Source organism: Suncus etruscus, chromosome 16 (assembly GCF_024139225.1).
Source record: "Suncus etruscus isolate mSunEtr1 chromosome 16, mSunEtr1.pri.cur, whole genome shotgun sequence".
Classification (NCBI taxonomy): domain Eukaryota; kingdom Metazoa; phylum Chordata; class Mammalia; order Eulipotyphla; family Soricidae; genus Suncus; species Suncus etruscus.
The window spans coordinates 85,210,884-85,230,313 of NC_064863.1; the positions used below are offsets into that span (position 1 = coordinate 85,210,884).

The 19,430-nt window shown below is 45.6% G+C and overlaps 1 protein-coding gene and 1 non-coding gene across 3 annotated transcripts in view; both read left to right on the plus strand.

Moving 5' to 3' along the window:
- Nucleotides 1-401: 401 nt before the first annotated feature.
- LOC126033120 (U6 spliceosomal RNA) lies at nt 402-504 on the plus strand. Its single transcript, XR_007504274.1, has one exon. It is a non-coding gene; the product is annotated as a U6 spliceosomal RNA (small nuclear RNA).
- Nucleotides 505-7,968: 7,464 nt separating this feature from the next.
- PIGG (phosphatidylinositol glycan anchor biosynthesis class G) overlaps nt 7,969-19,430 on the plus strand; it is a 38,859-nt gene continuing 27,397 nt past the window's right edge. For both annotated transcript variants that reach the window (XM_049789980.1, XM_049789979.1), the window contains exons 1-5: nt 7,969-8,122; nt 9,549-9,754; nt 11,976-12,185; nt 14,256-14,444; nt 17,834-17,975. In XM_049789980.1, the coding sequence (XP_049645937.1) occupies nt 7,969-8,122; nt 9,549-9,754; nt 11,976-12,185; nt 14,256-14,444; nt 17,834-17,975 (901 nt within the window). The remainder of the gene's footprint in view (nt 8,123-9,548; nt 9,755-11,975; nt 12,186-14,255; nt 14,445-17,833; nt 17,976-19,430) is intronic.

Genomic DNA, 19,430 nt, shown 5'->3' on the forward strand with positions numbered 1-19,430 from the left:
AAGTTGGTTCTTTGAAAAAAATAACACGATTGATAGACCATTGGCAAAACTCGCAGAGCGGAGAGAGAGAGAGAGAGAGAGGAGAGAGAGAGAGAGAGAGAGAAACTTGATAACCTGTATTAGAAATGAAAAGGGGGAGATCACTACAAATATTGCAGAAGATTCAAAGGGTAAACAGAGACTACTTTGAGAAACTCTATGCAACTAAATATGAGAACCTAGAAGAAATGTATAAATTCTTGGACTCTTCTAACCTTTCATCATTGAATAAGGAGGATGTAGCATATATAAACACCCATACCACTATTGAAGAAATTAAAATGGTAATCAAATGTCTGCCCAAAAACAAAAGTCCAAGCCCAGGTGGATTCACGAATGAATTCTTTCAAACCTCTCAAGAGGTGCTCGCTTCGGCAGCACATATACTAAAATTGGAACGATACAGAGATTAGCTGGCCCCTGTGCAAGGATGACATGCAAATTTGTGAAGCGTTCCATATTTTTTTAAAGTAAAGGAAAATAAAACCTTTCAAGAGGAACTACTACCAATCCTGGCTAAGCTCTTTCACAAAATTGAAAAAACGGGAACACATCCAAATAGCTTTTATGAAGCCAACATTCACCTTGATACCAAAACCAGACAGAGATGCTACAAAAAAGAAAATTATAGACCATATCCCTGATGAACGCAGATGCAAAGATCCTCAACAAAATCCTGGCAAATAGGATCCAATTCCTCGTCAAGAAGATCATTCACTATGATCAAGTAAGTTTCATCTCAAGAATTCAAGGATGGTTTAACATTCATAAGTCTATCAACATAATACACAACACACAACATCAACAAGAGAAATAAAAACCAGATGATCATATCAATAGATGCAGAGAAGCATTTGATAAGGTCCAACACCCATTCTTGATCAAAACTCACAACAAGATGGAAATGAAAGGAACCTTTCTCAATATACTTAAGGCAATCTACCACAAGTAATGGCAAATATTATCCTCAATGGAGAAAAACTAAAAGCCTTTCCTCTAAATTCTGGTACAAGACAAGGCTGTCCTCTCTCACCACTCCTATTCAACACAGTACTGGAAGTACTTGCTATAGCGATTAGGCAAAATAAATATATCAAGGGAATCCAGATACAAAGGAAGAAGTGAAACTCTCACTGTTTGCAGATGACATGATATTATACTTAGAAAATCCTAAAGACTCTACTAAAAGGCTTCTAGAAACTATAGATTCACGTACAGCAATGTGGCAGGCTACAAAATTAACACACAAAAGTTAACCTTTTATACACCAATAATGATAGGGAAGAAATGGACATTAAGGAAACAACCCCATTCACATTAGTGCCCCACAAACTCAAATATCTTGGAGTCAACTTGACTAAAGATGTGAAGGACCGGGGCCAGAGAGATAGCATGGAGGTAAGGCGTTTGCCTTTCATGCAGAAGGTCATCCATTCGATTCCCGGCGTCCCATATGGTTTCCCATGCCTGCCAGGAGCAATTTCTGAGCATGGAGCCAGGAGTAACCCCTGAGCACTGCCAGGTGTGACCCAAAAACCACAAAAAAAAAAAAAAAAAGATGTGAAGGACCTATACAAAGAAAACTATAAAACCCTGCTACAAGAAATAAGAGAAGACATGCAGAAAATGGAAACACATACTCTGTTCATCGGATTGGCAGGATTAACATCATTAAAATGACAATACTCTCCAAAGCATTGTACAGATTTAATGTGATCCCTCTAAAGATATCCATGACATTCTTCAAAGAAGTGGATCAAACACTTCTGAATTCATTTGGAACATTAAACATCCTCGAATACTAAAGCAATCCTTGGGAAAAGGAATATGGGAGGCATTACTTTCCCCAATTTTTATAATGTATTACAAAGTGATATTATCAAAACAGCATGGTATTGGAATAAAGACAGACTCTCAGATCAGTGGAATAGGTTTGAGTACTCAGAGAATGTTCCCCAGACATACAATCACCTTATTTTTGATAAAGGAGCAAGAAATTTTAAATGGAGCAAGGAAAGCCTCTTCAACAAGTGGGTTGGCACAACTAGTTAGCCACTTGCAAAAAAGCGAACTCAGACACCCAGCTAACACCATGTACGAAGGTATCAGACCTGAAACCATAAAGTGTATAGAACAACATGTAGGTAAAACACTCCATGACATTAAGACTAAAAGCATCTAAGGAGGAAACAGCATTCTCCAAACAAGTGGAAGCAGAGATAAACAGATAGGAATATATTAACCTGAGAAGCTTCTGCACCTCAAAGGAAATAGTGCACAGGATACAAGAAACACCCACTGAGTGGGAGAAACTATTCACCCAGTACCCTTCAGATAAGGGACTAATCTCCAAAATATACAACGCACTGACAGAACTTTACAAGAAAAACACATTTAATCCCATCAAAAAATTGGGAGAAGAAATGAACAGACACTTTGTCAAAGAAGAAATACAAATGGCTAAAAGACACATGAAAAAGTGTCCACATCACTAGTCATCAGTGAGATGCAAATCAAAACAACTGTGAGGTAGGCATCTCACGTCACAGTGATTGGTGCACATCACAAAGAATGAGAACAAGCAGTGCTGGCAGGTGCTGCAGGCGGCCTCTGTCCTACAGTGCCAGTGGGATTTCAATTAATCCAATTCAGGAAGAGTGGGTTGCACAGACAGCAAAATATGAATAATGAAACCACACAAAATAAATTGTATGGAGACCAATGTCTTCAATAGACGTGAGACAACTTTAATCTCCAGGTTGGGAGTATATAAAGGGTAAAGGGGTAGGGGCCGGAGAGATAGCATGGAGGTAAGGCGTTTGCCTTTCATGCAGGAGGTCATCGGTTCAAATCCCGGTGTCCCACATGGTCCCCCGTGCCTGCAGGAGCAATTTCTGAGCTTGGAGCCAGGAATAACCCCTGAGCACCTGTCGGGTGTGACCCAAAAAACCACACACACAAAAAAAAGGGTACAGGGGTAGTCATATCATAAAAGGAATGCCCACATTTGTTGCTTTCAAAGTACAGAAACTATCAATATACATTGTTTGATTTTTTACAACAAACACACATGGCTTTGGGTGGTTTGTAATCTTGGAATACAAATAGAGTTCAGTTATGAGCCAGAGGACAAAAGGAAGGCTAATTTCTGACATATCAAAGTAGTTCCTGAGCCTAGGTGTCATCACTGATGTAAATTAAGGGATTACAAGAAGAATGGTTCCCTAATAACAAATATCCTAACCTAACGCAGTGCTTCTCAATTATTTTCTGTCATGCCCCCCATAAAGAAAAAAAACATTTTTCGCATCACCCACCGCGACCTGTAAATAGTACCTTTATTTAAAAATACTTTAACTCTGCAAAACAAAAATATATAAAAATAATTTGAAACTGATTTATTAATCAGAGGTGATGTCTGGATTAATGGTTTACAATGAGCACATTTTGCAATGCATAGCTTTTCCAAGCGGGGTTTGAAGCAGGACACTGCAATTCTCAGCTCTAGAGACATAGAGAGACATAAACACGGGGCTTAGCTTGTTATGACAGTGTTTGCCGAGGTCAATCGTGCCCCCCATTATGGAGCCTCGCACCCTCCCTGGGGGCGTGCCCCACTATTTGAGAAGCACTGACCTAAGGGAATAGTTTCTAGCTAGGGACTAAGACCAACTTCCTATGATCTGGTTATAAAAAAAAAGATAAAACTTATATGAAAGGATACCCCGAGCAGTTCCTTCTGGATATGCAAATGCTTAATGCGATTTTTTCTTACTAATGCGATTTTTTATTGCGAATATTCAGTAGGCAAAATCACTTATGCGGCCCTGCCTCACCCTGACTTTGCCTCCTGCGGCCCCCAGGTAAATTGAGTTTGAGACCCCAGCTCTTTGAGTACTCACCAGTACCCTTGTCTCTTTATCTAAAGACATAAAACTAAGACACACCACAATGACCTACTTAAATCTAATTCTGTCTTTTAAAGCCCTACCACTAAATAGGATTACAGGCTGTGTTAGAATTTCAACACATAGCTTTAGAAGGACACAAATGACTCCATAATAAGGATTTTTATAAAGGAGTACTAGTTTTCCACATTTGTATTGAAGTGTCAGGATTTATTATAATGTTGAAAGGATGAATATAATACAAGGATGTTTCATCTTTCAACATCATACCCTGCACTCTTCCAATAATGACCTAAGAGGCCCTCTAGAGCACACACCTACACACACAGGTAAGCTCAGACCTTACTGAGCACAACTTTGAACATTTGGGCTATTTGTCATTTACTTACTATGTCTCTGTATATCCCATACCTGAGAAATATTTTTTAAACTGATTATGGAGATGGTAACAGAGATAGATGAATAAAGTTAAGCTCTTGAAAAAAAATTTTTCTTTTTGGTTTTTGGGCCACAACCAGTGACGCTCAGGGGTTACTCCTGGCTATGTGCTCAGAAATCGCTCCTGGCTTGGGGGACCATATGGGACTCCAGGGGATCAAACAGCGCATGCAAGGTAGACACCTTACCTCTAGCGCCACCTCTCTGGCCCCTAGCTCTTTTTTTTTTTTTTTTTTTTTTGGTTTTTGGGCCACACCCGGTAACGCTCAGGGGTTACTCCTGGCTATGCGCTCAGAAGTCGCTCCTGGCTTGGGGGACCATATGGGACACCGGGGGATCGAACCGCGGTCCGTCCAAGGCTAGCGCAGGCAAGGCAGGCACCTTACCTCTTGCACCACCGCCCGCCCCTGGCCCCTAGCTCTTGAAATTTTATAAAACTGTAAATTAGTGGCAAATGGATCAAAGTATTTTCAAATACTATTTATATCTTACAACAGGTATATTCACTTGTAAAATATATAATTCTATGCTAATAAGTCTTTTATTTACATAAAATAGCTAAATTCTACAACCAGACAATTTACTCAAAGAAAGGAAAGGAGAATTTTATTAAACTTTGTGGAGAGACCAAAGCAATAGCACAGTAGGGAGGGCATTCACCTTGCATGTGGCCAAGCTAGGTTTGATCCCCAGCATTGCATATGGTCCCTTGAGCCTACCAGGAATGATTTCTGAGCACAGGGCCCAGCAGTAATTCCTGAGCAATGCTGGGTGTGGCCCAAAAAAAAAAACAAAAAAAGAGTTTTTATTAGGCCTATAAAGGTATGCTTTATTCTAAGAAGTGTATATAGATGGAGCCAAAGAGAAAACATGGAGGTAGGGCATTTGTCTTGCATGCAGAAGGATGGTGGTTCGAATCCCAGTATCCCATATGGTCCCCCGAGCCTGCCAGGAGTAATGCCTGTGCGCTGCCAGGTGTGACCCAAAAACCAAAAAAAAAAAAAAAAAAGGTGTATATAGGGCTGGAGACATAGTACAGTACTAAGACAAGGGTATGACTTTGGCCTTGCATGCAGATGACCAGGTTCAATCCTTGGCATCCCATAAGGTCTCCCAAGCCTATTGGGAGTGATTCATGAGTGCAGAGCTAAGAATAAGCCCTGAACACCAAAAGATATGCCACCCAAAAAATAATAACAAAAATGAAAAGTGTATATGACATCATATTAGAAAACAATGTATATTATTAAAAAAAAAAGAAAATATAACAGGGAATTTTTTGTCTGCCATAAAGACAAAGGGGAAGGTAGGAGGTGATAGGAAAACTGGAGACATTGGTGATGATGGGAAATGTACACTAGTGAAGGAATGGGCATTGGCATCTTATGACTCAATCGTGAACAACTCTGTAGTTATATCTCATGGTGATTCAATTAAAATTTTGTTTTTAGGGGGCTGGAGAGATAGCATGGTGGTTCGAATCCCAGCATCCCGTATGGTCCTCTGAGCCTGCCAGGAGCTATTTCTGAGCGTAGAACCAGGAGTAAACCCTGAGTGCTGTCGGGCATGACCCAAAAATCAAAACAAAAAATTATTTTTTAAAAACGGATAATTTTGGGCTGAGGAGATAGTACAGTGTGTAGGGCATTTGTCTTGCATGCAGACTACCAGTTCAGTCTCGGGCATCCCACATGATCTCCTAAGCACCACCAGGAGCAATCCCTGAACATCGCTGGTGTTGCAAAAAAAAAAAAAAAAAAAATCGTGAGAGGTATAGTCTTTTTGTTTTCTTAGAGATAAAAAAGAGTGGAGTTTCAAAGCACAGATTCAGGTCAGATGATGACTTCGAATCTTGGCCTCTTGCTGCTTGTTTCGGTGTGGATAGGATTCTTTCTTTACTATCTTACATCACATCTTTTTAGTAAAGAATAAGAATAAGAGGCTGAAGCGATAGCTCAGTGGTTAGGGGTTTGCCTTGCATGGAGCTGACCCGGGTTCAATCTCCAGCATCCTATATGGTCCCCCAAGCCTGCCAGAAGCAATTCCTGAGCGCAGAGCCAGGACTAAACCACTGAGCGCCACTGGGTGTGGGAGGGAGGGAGAGAGGAGAGGGAGGGAAGGAAGGAGGGAGGGAGGGAGGGAGGGAGGAAGGAAGGAAGGAAGGAAGGAAGGAAGGAAGGAAGGGAGGGAGGGAGGGAGGGAGGGAGGGAGGGGAGGGAGGGAGGGGAGGGAGGGAGGGAGGGAGGGAGAGGGAAGGAGGAAGATGAAGGTTTTTGACTGAAACCCAACTACAATCATGCCTTATAATCATGGAACTTAAAGATATTTTTTTAAAAAATCAAAATTTTTATTTGATTAAATAATTATCTTTCGGACCCAGAGAGATAGCACAGCGGCGTTTGCCTTGCAAGCAGGCGATCCAGGACCAAAGGTGGTTGGTTTGAATCCCGGTGTCCCATATGGTCCCCCGTGCCTGCCAGGAGCTATTTCTGAGCAGACAGCCAGGAGTGACCCCTGAGCACTGCTGGGTGTGGCCCAAGTTTTCCTTTCATGCAGGTCATTGGTTCCAATCCCGGCATGCCATATGGTTCCCCAAGCACGCCAGGACTGATTTCTGAGCGTGGAGCCAGGAGTGACCCCTGAGCGGTGCCGGGTGTGACCCAAAAACCAAAAATAAATAAATAAATAATAAAAATTAATAATAATAATTCACTCCAAGGACTTGACCTTGTGTCAGTTAGGCCCTGGGTCCTATCCCTGGCACCACGCACATACAAAAATCTAAGGGCATAACAATACATCATAGAAAGCTCGGCTGTTGTTTGCTGATGAACACTCGAGAGGGTGAGTCCTGATGATGGTAGGATCTAGAAGAGTGATCTGCAAGCAGCAGGCAGAAGGCACAGAAACCTTAGTGGTGCGGAGAGCACTCAGCCGGATCACACCTGTCGGGGCTGGGGCGGGGGGCCTCCTGCAGACCCTCACGCTACAAGCCCGGACACCTGTCTAGCCCTGAGAAGCAGTGTCCAAGCTGCTTGTCCAGGTGGGTTCTCAGGGTAGGAGGCGAGGAAGGCGCAGATCAGGACCTGGGCGACTGCAGAAGTTGCACCTATGCATGAGGGCGTGCAGAACACAGGGGCTGCGGCCCGGCAGCAGCAGCCACGTGTGGGGCACAGACTGCGGCAGCCGACGATGCAGCGAGTGCGGCCCGGGACGGAGCCACGCAGAGCCCTGCCAGTGACAGCTTCGTCCTCGTAACCGAGGATGGGCGGCCCGGGCCGTGGGCGGGGATTGGGCGAGGCGGGTCGGGAACTGAGCGCGGCCCAGGCGCCTGCGCATTGCGCACTTCCGGCGCGCGGCTCCGGGCGCCTACGCATTGCGCACTTCCGGCGCGCGGCCCCGTGCGCCTGCGCATTACGCACTTTCGGCGCGTCCCGGCGCCTGCGCATTGCGTACTTCCGGTGCGCGGGCGGAAGTGGCGCCGCCCTGCTCCGGGCTCGCCGCTTCCTGGAGCCGAAGCCGCCGCACCCGCCGAGCGAGATTGGCGCCCCGGGGAGCCGGCCTCGGCCCGGCGGCGGGCACGATGCGGCTGGGCTCCGGGACCTTCGCTACCTGCTGCGTAGCGATCGAGGTGCTCGGGGTGGCCCTGTTCCTTCGGGGCTTCTTCCCGGTGCCCGCTCGTTCCCCTTCCCGGACGGAGCCCCGAGCGGAGGCCCCCGTGCCCGAACCCTCGGCCGGTACGCGCCTTCCCCGGGCGGCGGCTCTGCTCGGCCTCCGAGCCGCCTCCGGAGCATCTTGCCGGGCTGCGGGGCTCTTTCCTGCTCGCTCCCCACCCCAGCACCCTTCCTCTGCCTCCTGCGACGCCGCCAGCCCCACCTCGCCGCTCCTGGCTGGCCGTGGCCCGGCCGGTCCCCGCGCGCTGCCCCGTCTCTCCCGGCAGCTCTGGCCCGCTGACCCGCCGCGCCCGAAGCGCTGCCCCTTCCCAGCGCCCGTCTGAGCACGCAAAGGCTCCAGTCCCGTCCCTTCTTTCCTTCGCTGCTCCATTGCCAAGACCCCTTTGCCCCAGGTCTCCACCGTAACTAGCCCGTGAAGCCTTTGTAAGGTTTCTTCTCTTCTGTCCCTTCTTTGCAATGCTGTGATTTAAGTGATGCCCCCATAGAAGCCTTCTGTAGATCCTCGTTTAGGACACACACACACACACACACACACACACACACACACACACACACACACACACACACATCTTCTGTCCCTTCTTTGCTATGCTGTGTTTTAAGTGATGCCCCCTAGAAGCCTTCACACACACACACGCACACACACACATCTTCTGTCCCTTCTTTGCTATGCTGTGTTTTAAGTGATGCCCCCTAGAAGCCTTCACACACACACACGCACACACACACATCTTCTGTCCCTTCTTTGCTATGCTGTGTTTTAAGTGATGCCCCCTAGAAGCCTTCACACACACACACACACACACACACACACACACACACACAGTCTTCTGTCCCTTCTTTGCAATGCTGTGTTTTAAGTGATGCCCCCTAGAAGCCTTCTGTAGGATCCTCGTTTAAGACACACACAACACACCCCGTTAGGACACACACACACACACACATCTTCTGTCCCTTCTTTGCTATGCTGTGTTTTAAGTGATGCCCCCTAGAAGCCTTCTGTAGGATCCTCGTTTAGGACACACACACACACACACACACACACACACACACACACACACACATCTTCTGTCCCTTCTTTGCTATGCTGTGTTTTAAGTGATGCCCCCTAGAAGCCTTCTGTAGGATCCTCGTTTAGGACACACACACACACACACACACACACACACACCTTCTGTCCCTTCTTTGCTGTGTTTTAAGTGATGCCCCCTAGAAGCCTTCTGTAGGATTCTCGTTTAGGACACACACACACACACACACACACACATACACACACACCCATGCTCCACACTTTATACTGCAACTCCCTACACTTCATTACTGCACTTCATCACTTACCCTCCCTTAGTCTATCGAGAATGCTTTTTTTCCCCCCTTTGGGTGAAGATGAGGAGATGTGACAAAGTATATAATGGAAAAATGGGCAGAAATTAGATTCCCAGATGACAGGAAGGTAAAGTGTGTGTTCCTTTTCCTTTCAAATACTTAGGAGCCACTTCCAACTGGACAGCACTGCCGCCACCTCTCTTCAGTAAAGTTGTTATTGTGCTGATAGATGCCTTGAGAGATGATTTTGTATTTGGGTCAAAAGGTGTGCAATTTATGCCCTACACAACTCACCTTGTGGAAAAAGGAGCATCTCACAGTTTCATAGCTGAAGCAAAACCACCTACAGTTACTATGCCTCGAATTAAGGTAAATAGTTTGGTATAATCAATAAATATTTGCGCTCTTCTGAAGATCTGGGTTCCAAATTTAACAAAGTGGAAATTATTTTGTTATCAGCCTGAATGGAGTAATAAAAATTTTTATAATCAACAATAAAATTATAGGATGAAACAGCTGTGCTTACTGTTGTTTATCAAGTAGGCAGACCTCATGCTACTTGGAAAAATAAGGTTTTTTTTATTCTTTAATAAAGACCACACAGTGTGGCTTGGGGACCTAGGGTCCACATCTGGCAATGTGATGGACTTACAGTATAGGCCTGCCCATGTACTTGATTCTGGCATTGCTGGGGAGCGGGTCAGAAGTCAATGGATGACAACAGCACCAGCAGTCAAGATTAGGGGCCTTGGACCTGCTAGGTCTAGGCACTTATTCTACCATTTTGAGCTGTCTTCCTAGCAGCAGCATAAAAGATTTACAAATTGATATTCCTTGTGAACCTGCTGTCTTTAGCCATTGTGGGTCATTTAAATCTTGGAAGGAGCCTTTAAGATTATATATCGACTTATAGATGAGAATGAAAACTCAGATAAGTTGTTTTTTGCAGTATTGTAGTATACACAGGGACCAAAGGAACATGATTTGGCCTCATGTTATCTCAGTATTTTTGTCCCAATTCTTCACTTTTTCACTCACTTCACTTTTCACTTGAATCAGGTCCTCATGGATCAAGTATACTGCTCTCTCCCTGTCACAGCCCTTTGCATCAATCACATCAACTTGTCTCTATATAGCCTTCCAAATTTCAGCTCAAGTGAGCTACAATAGAAAGCTTTTAAAATAGTTATCCACTGAAACTATATCTACTTTGGAGGTGAAATAGTTGTATGTTTTCTATAGAAAGAGGTTTGTGATATTTTTATTCATTGAAAAATAGAAGAAAAGTGTAGGGGGGGTTGTTTTGTAACCTGTTACCTTTTTGGTAAAAGATCTATATCTTTACTTTGTTTTTTATACAGACAGTGAAAAGTACGAAGGTACTAGGCAATTAACTAAAAGTAAATGGTTACCTTCATAGAGTAGAGAGTCTTGGGGTAAGAGGGCTCACATTATGAAAAGGAACTTGGCTAAATTACTGTGCTCACATAACACAGTGCACACATGAGTGCCGTGCACAAAGTTGTGTGTGACCTAAAGCACATGTACCTAGCTTCAACCCAGCAGTGATGGCTATGGTCCTGTTTAGACAGTTGCTTTTCTGAACTTGGTCTGTGAAGGTTACCCTAACTGGAGATGGGGCAGGAGTAGGCCCACATGAGAACGCCACATGTACAAACTTCTTTTTTGGTTTTTGGGCCACACCCGGTGGTGCTCAGGGGTTACTCCTGGCTGTCTGCTCAGAAATAGCTCCTGGCAGGCACGGGGGACCATATGGGACACTGGGATTTGAACCAACCACCTTTGGTCCTGGATCGGCTGCTTGTAAGGCAAACGCCGCTGTGCTATCTCTCCGGGCCCATGTACAAACTTCTTACCAAGAATCTTAAATAAGAACTATTGTATAATGCTGTTGAATTGTCACTATCTTAAAAAAATTGTTTTGAAGTGCCCCTGAAGTGGATATGTTTGAAGTGAATAACTTGAAGTGATACCTTCATCTAGTTGTCATCATTCTTTGAGGACAAAAAGATGTACTGAACGATTTGCTCTGGCATTCCAGAAGTCCCTTTATTCACTCCTATTTTCATTTACTGATGTGAAAGAAATGTTGATGTTTCAGGGTCCCTAAATGTCATTGCCAGGGGCAAGGGTAATCTGTGTTCTCCTTTCTGTGGGAGTGAGTATTTTTTTCCCTGAGACATGAATGTGAGATTCCCTGCCATGTGAGATCAGTGGATGGAACTTGCTTTTCATGTGGTGCAGACTTGAAGCTTCAGAGAGGCTGTGAAAATAGGTCTGAGGTCTGAGTCACACTCCCAATGCTCACCTTGCTCTCCTGTCTGTGCTCTGAAAGGCTCTGCTGCTCCTGCCCCACCTCTGCTGCCTTGTCCTCATCAGCAGGAAGGTGTGCTCTCCAGAATGGCCAAATCTTAATTTCTAAGTCTAAGATTCTTGTCCAAAAATCCATTCATGCATTCATGACTTATCTTTTTTTCCTAACACTGACCCAACTTTCAGTACTGGGCATACCCAGATTCTACTTGAAGTTCCAATGTCCAATTCTTGAATCCACCTCCATTGCCCTTAGGCCTTGATGACAGGAAACCTCCCTGGCTTTATTGATGTCATCAGGAACCTCAACTCTCCCGAACTGCTAGAAGACAATGTGATCAATCGGGTGAAAGAAGCTGGGAAAAGAATCATCTTTTATGGAGATGATACATGGGTGAAATTATTTCCAAAGCAGTTTGTGGAATATGATGGAACAACTTCATTCTTTGTATCAGATTACACAGAGGTAAGCTACTGTTTTTTTAGGGTTTGGTTTTTGAGCCATGCTAAGGTGCTCAAGAGCTGCTTTCTGTTCATTACTTGGGGCTTACTCCAAGCACTGCTCTGGAGATCGTGAAGTACTGAGGATTGAACCCAGGCCTGCACGCAAGGCATATGCTCCAGCTTGAGCTAGCTCTGACCTCAAGGCACTTTTTTAAAAGGCAAAAATATGTCAAACTAGATATAGCCTAATTCTCTTCATTGTGTGTGTGTGTGTGTGTGTGTGGTGTGTAGTGAGTATTATGGAAGCTCTAAAAGTTGTTTATGGGCATGATCATTTATAACCCAGGTACATAAATCCAAGTGCTGGCATGTATACAGTCTCTGCAGCCCAAAGCCCGGAACAGATGAGGGCCTGTGAAATTATTGAGAAGGATTTCTCACCAAGAAACCATTTAAGCTGAGTGTTAACAAGTGAACAGGTACTTTCTGATTGGACAAGAGAGTAAGGGACAGTATCAGGCAGAGCCTGAGGACTCCATGCCCTGACTTGAGATCTTAGAGCTGATTCTCCAAAGAATACTCAGAGTAGAGAGTTGTGAGAGCCTATGATGAGCTGGTTAAAACCTGGTCATGCTAGGCATTGGCCCCACGCAGGAGTGACAGTCTCCAACAAGAGCCTGGAGTTAGGAAGATGACACAGGGCAGAGCAACCCAGTGAACTGAGACTGTACTGTTATGAAAGACTGAGCTGAGCATTAGCTCTATGCAGGAGGAGTAATCTCCAACAAGAATGAAGGCATGATTGTGGCGGGGAAAGGGCAGGGCAGCAGAGAGTGGCCCATAGAGCTTGGTGAACATGTAGGTCTGAGCAGGGTATTGAGTGCATATCCTTACACCATAACACCATATTCTGGGCCTAGTTGAGTATCTTCAGTCCTACCTATGTGAAGATTCTTTGCCCAGGTTGATTAGTGCAGATGTGTAGTAAGTTTCCCAATCCTATATGGTCATGCAAACACTTCTCTTTGCAAGGGTTTTGTTTTGATTTAAGCCATACAGTGCTGAGACTGAGCTCAGGCCTCCTATCTGTTGAAATCTTTTCAGCCTCTGTAGGAGAATGTTTTAGTGGAAGGGAAGTAGGCCAGCCAAGTGACCGAGGCTGACCAAGCTAATGGCTCTCAGTGAAGTAAAACGACTTTACTGCTTTCCCTCCAGGAACAGTTTTCTCAGAGTACACATAGATGGCTCTGCTTCAAGTCTTGACTTGACTCGTGTTAGCCCTTAATTACCTTGTAGCAAACAACTTGGCACCTGTTGAATTTGGTCATCTTCTTCTCTCGTCTAGTGACTGTGACTCGCAGACATTTTTGTCAGACAAGCCTTGATCACTTAAACTAATTGAGAAAGTGAAAACCTATTTCTCAGGGATTAATTACATGTTACTTTAGGACATAGTTTTGTTTTCTGGCTTTTTATTTATTTATTTTTGATTGTAGGGGCTCAGGCTATTCCTGGCTCAGTACTCAGGAGTGGCCCCTGGTGGTGCTCAGGGATCTTATGTTGCGGGATACTTGAATCAGGTCACAATCTCCATAGCCATATGCAGGGCAAATGCCTTCTCTACTGTACTATCTCTGTTGTCTTATTTCCCTGAAATCTATTACGTAAAATAAACCCCTAGATTTTGGGGGGATGGAGACCTCCCAAGCAATGCCCAGGAGGTCTAATTCCACCAGTGATTCCCAGAGATTGAATGCCACAGCCCAAGGACATGATGCAGTTACAGCCCTGACGTGCCAGGGATGACAGTCACCCCCAGCAGTGGTGCACTTGTCTGCTTCAGCTGTCAGAATGTCTCAGAGCCGGGACCCAAAGATGACTCTCATTCTGTGACCTCACATAAGGCTCCAGGACTGCGCCTTGGCAGACCATGTGGTGCTGAGAAACAAACCAGAGTCAGTCGCATGTGCCCTAACTGCTGTACCATCTTGTAACCCAGCCCTGAGATATGAAAAGGACAATCACTTTTTCTTGGGAGGATGATTAAGGAAAACTAATGGCGTTAATCATATGTATGTTTCTCCCCTTAAAGGTGGATGATAATGTCACAAGGCATCTGGATAAAGTATTACAGAGAGAGGATTGGGACATGCTGATCCTCCACTACCTCGGGCTGGACCACATTGGCCACGTGTTTGGGCCTAGCAACCCCCTGATTGGGCAGAAGCTCAGTGAGATGGATAGCATCCTGAGGAAGATTCACTCTGCACTGCTTTCGCAGGTGAGCGGCGTGAGTGCCAACACTCCTCTTGTGCAGCCTTGTCTAAAGTAAGTAGGCTCCTAAATGGAGCTCCAGACTGTACAAAGACTGTATAGAAATGTCATACCCAGGACTCTCTGGAAATAAACCCACTTCACTCAGGCAGCTTTCTCAGAGATTGTATTTCTTTGATTGGTTTTGGTTTTTTGGGCCATACTCAGCTGTGCTCGGGGTTCACTCCTGACTTTGTGTTCAGGTACAGTTGGCAGTGGGTGCTGGGGATCAAACCAGGGTTAGCCTGTGCAAGATAAGTGTTATACTCCCTGTATTCTCTAGCTCAGTGCCTGCTACTTTGACCTGCCCTGCCTCCGTCTCCTCTAAACTAGCAGCTCTTCCTTCCTGTCTCCTGTCCCTCTTACTGGTGTTTCCTAGTGCTTTATGTGCCACTGAGCAACAGGCACTGCACTCCAACCAGCAGGTAGGTACACACCAGAATGGTAAGGTTCTAGAAGGGATAAGTTATGAGGAACACAGGGCAGGGTAGGAGAGAACTGCAACTTGGAGTGAGGCCAGATGTTAAAAATGTAGTGAGAACGTTGGCCTTCAAGATATGAGCTCTAAACAATGGTTTTTTGAATTATGTTTCTGTTTTGTTCTTGGATCATACCAGACTTTATTTGTCACTTCAGGTTTAGGGGAACAGGTAGTGCTAGGAATCAGAGCCACCATATTGCAAGGCAAGGCCTCGAGCCTCATCTCAGATCCCTCCACAGAGGTCCGAAAGGAGGGTGGAGGGGCTGGAGTGATAGCATAGCAGTAGAGTGTTTGCCTTGCATGTGGCCAACCACTAGCAGATTTTGGCTCAATTCCTGGCATCCCATATGGTACCCCAAGCCTGCCAGGAGTAACCCCCGAGTGCCACCAGAATGTGACACCCCCGCCCAAAAGAAAAGAAAGGATGGTAGGCTAGCTGTGTCTGTGAAGTTGTGTTCCAGGCAAAGGAGCGGCATAGGCTACTGATAGGGGGTGGGAGGGGGGGTGGATCCAGATTTCTTTTGGATTCCAAGGTCATCTTTGATGGTAACAAAACTGATATGAACTGAATTGTCTGCTGCAACTGTCAGCATGGAAGTTATAAGCCCTCTGCCCTCAGACCTAGAGCCCATGACTCTCATTCTGTGACCTCTTTTTTTTTTTTTTTTTTTTTTTTTTGGTTTTTGGGCCACACTGGGTAATGCTCAGGGGGTTACTCCTGGCTATGTGCTCAGAAGTTGCTCCTGGCTTGGGGGACCATATGGGACACCGGGGGATCGAACCGCGGTCCGTCCAAGGCTAGCGCAGGCAAGGCAGGCACCTTACCTTTAGCGCCACCGCCCGGCCTCGCCATGTGACCTCTTGTACAGTGCTTGACCATGACCTTTGAGAGAGCTGTACACTCAGTATCTTTAAAGAATGTGTGGGGAGGGGCCAGAGAGATAGCATGGATGGAGGGCATTTGCCTTGCATACAGAAGGACGGTGGTTCGAATCCTGGCATCCCATAGGGTCCCCTGAGCCTGCCAGGAGCGATTTCTTTTTTTTTTTTGGCCACACCAGGCGGTGCTCAGGGGTTTCTCCTGGCTGTCTGCTCAGAAATAGCTCCTGGCAGGCACAGGGGACCATATGGGACACCGGGATTCGAACCAACCACCTTTGGTCCTGGATCGGCTGCTTGCAAGGCAAACACCGCTGTGCTATCTCTCCGGGCCCCAGGAGCAATTTCTGAGCATAAAGCCAGGAGTAACCCCTGAGCACTGCCAGGTGTGACCCTAGAACAAAAACAAAAAAAAAAAAAGTGGGGTGTGAAAGATTCATATAGAAATATCTGGGTTTTTTTTTTTTGTTGTTGTTATTGTTTACTTTTGGGGGGGGTCACACCCGGCAGCGCTCAAGGGTTACTCCTGGCTCTATGCTTAGAAAGCGCTCCTGGCAGGCTCAGGGGACCATATGGGATTCCGGGATTCGAACCACTGTCCTTCTGCGTCTAAGGGAAACACCTTACCGCTGTGCTATCTCTACGTTTTTATTTTTTAATTAAAATTTTTATTATAACACCATGGTTTATCAAGTTGTTTATAATACAGTTTTCAGGCATTAAATGTCCCAACACCAATCCCACAGTGTGATCTTTCCCCCATCAATGTCCCCGGTTTTCCCAGCCACCACCCAACCTGATGCCTTTGTTTTTTTGTTTTTTTTTTTTTTTGGTTTTTGGGCCACACCCGGTGACGCTCAGGGGTTACTCCTGGCTATCAGCTCAGAAGTCGCTCCTGGCTTGCGGGACCATATGGGACTCCAGGGGATCGAACTGTGGTCTGTCCTAGGCTAACGCTGGCAAGGCAGACACCTTACCTGTAGCACCACCGCGCCAGTCCCCATCAGCCTGATGCCTTTGAGGTACAAATAAATTGGCTTCATGTTGCTACCACAGTTAATTGAAAGAATTGGAAATAAGTCTATAAAGCAAACTCTGTATTGATTTTTGTTTGTTTTGGGGCCACAACTGGTGATGCACATGAATTATTGCTGGTTTTGTGCTTAGGTGCAGAAGCCCAAGAGGCCCAGGACTGCCAGGGCCCAATGCTGCAAGGCTCACAGAGGCCCATGAGGCCCAGCTATTGGATGGGACCTTGTGCCCATCCATGGATGCCAACTTGTAGCAGTCGTCCACTGAGACTGAGAGAGAGGGCAGAGAAGAAACTTATTCCTTTTATTCCTCCTGGTATCTGAGGCCTGCTGTTGCCACCCAGAGGTTCCACAGAAAGGGACAGAAGTTAGATGGAATTTTGCCAGCCAGAGGTGGCATGGGGGAGTCCCTGGTTCAAAGAAGATATAAAAGCAGATAGTTGCAAAGCAGGCAGCATTTCTCCAATACTTTATCTTTACCCTTCCCTTCCATGAGCCAGGAGGCACTGCTCTGGTCACTATTCTGGGCCCCCTCTTTCAACAGTCCAAGTTTCTCTTTATATATTAGCATGGCAAGGGGGTGTGTCCAGGCCCAACTGCCATATTTCTTCCAACCGTCATATTTAGGATCACTCCTGGTAACTATATGTGTGCCCTACCCACAGTACTATCTCTCCAGACCCCAGAAATATTTATTATTTTTGGTTTGGAGCCACACCTTTCGAAGCTGGAGGGCTACTGCTGGCTTAAAGTTCAGGATTTACTCCCTGCATCACTCAGAGAATAGGGTAATGCCAGGGATAAAACCTAGGACTTCTGTATATAAAACACGCAAAGGACTGCTTTTTAATAAAGCTACACTGAAGAGTTATTTTCTTTTTTTTAATATCTTTATTTAACAGTTGTTTTCTTAACACAATCCTTTGTGTTCAACTGTAGTTGAAACATTTTTCCTTTGCCTTTCAGGAGAAACAGACTCTTTTACCCAATTTGCTGGTCCTCTGTGGAGATCATGGGATGTCTGAAACAGGTAGTCATGGGGCCTCTTCCATAGAAGAAGTGAACACCCCTCTGATCCTGATTAGTTCTTCCTTCGAAAGGAAACCTGGTGAGAACAGAAGAAGGGCGAACATTTGAAGCTTGACTTGACTTTATGTCTGTGATGTTAGTGAGAGTGTGAGTCTCCCAACAGTGGTCAGCCCCTGGGGCTAGTTCTCAGCAGACCATACAATTCTAGGAATCAAAATGCTGCCCTCCTCATGACAGTCCTACACTGTGTCCCTTGAACTATCTCTTTGGTCCCTGTTTGCTTTGTGTCCCCTGATTTTGATTGTGGCTTGCCTATTTGAAGACCATACCTGGCGATGCTCAGTGGACTAGATGGTAGATAATAGGGATCAAATATGGGCTTCCTGCATGCAGAGCATATGTTCTAGCCCTTTGAGCTATCTCCTGGCACCTGACGGTAATTGTTGTTTGTCTTATTTGGGGGCCACATCTGACAGTGCTAAGGAGACCATATAGGATGCCGGGATCTAACCCTGGTTGGCTGTTATCCTTGGTGTAAGAGAAAGCCAAGCTCCTACATAGAGCTTTGTGGCTGTGCTTCAACTCTATTTGAGCCATATTCCATGTTACTTCCCAGTCCTGGCCTCTGCCCTCCCCTCAGATACTCTGACAGGCAAGTTCTTCCTTATGTGCCCTACAGTAACTCAGGATTTCCTCCACCCTACATTTTTCTATTAGTCTTTAGTAGCATCCCATACTTTCTACCCTCACTCCAAGCATAACTTATGATCGTACACCTGATTGTGTGACCAATGTGATGTCTGCCTCTTCACAACACTGCAAGTGGGAGGGCGGGGCCTGGTCCGTTCTCATCATCACTAAATGCCTTGGACTTTATGTCCTAGATGTGATGATGACAAAAAGTATTTGTGAAATGAATGAATCTTCCACTAAGTGAGGACTGGTAAGGAAGATTCTCCATCTGTTACCCTCTCTCTTTATAGAACGTCCTCCTCTTGTGTGCCTGATCTCCCAAGGTAGTTGTCACTTTCTGCCCCTCTGTGAATCTCCAGCACCCAGCAGAGCAACCAGACATCTACTCCACCTCTCCCACACATGGCCATGGCAGTGTTTGTATGTGACTTACCTACTTGAATGCAGCCCCTATGTTAAATGCAACCTTTTTGTTTTTGTTTTTTATTTGGGCCACACCCGGTAATGCTCAGGAGTTACTCCTGGCTATGCACTCAGAAGTCGCTCCTGGCTTGGGGGCCATATGGGACGCCGGGGGATCGAACCGCTGTTCATCCTAGGCTAGCTCTGGCAAGGCAGACACCTTACCTCTAGCGCCACCACGCCGGCTCCTAAATGCAACCTTTTGATCCATCAGGTTCTTATCCATCTATATTTCCTCCATCCACGATCCCCTATATCTTCATCTCCCCCCATCCATCTAGTCATCCCTTTCTCTACATGCCTATCTCCATCCACCCATTCATCACATCAGCCTCCATCCTCTGTCCCTCCATCTATCTCTTATCTCTTCATTCTGCAG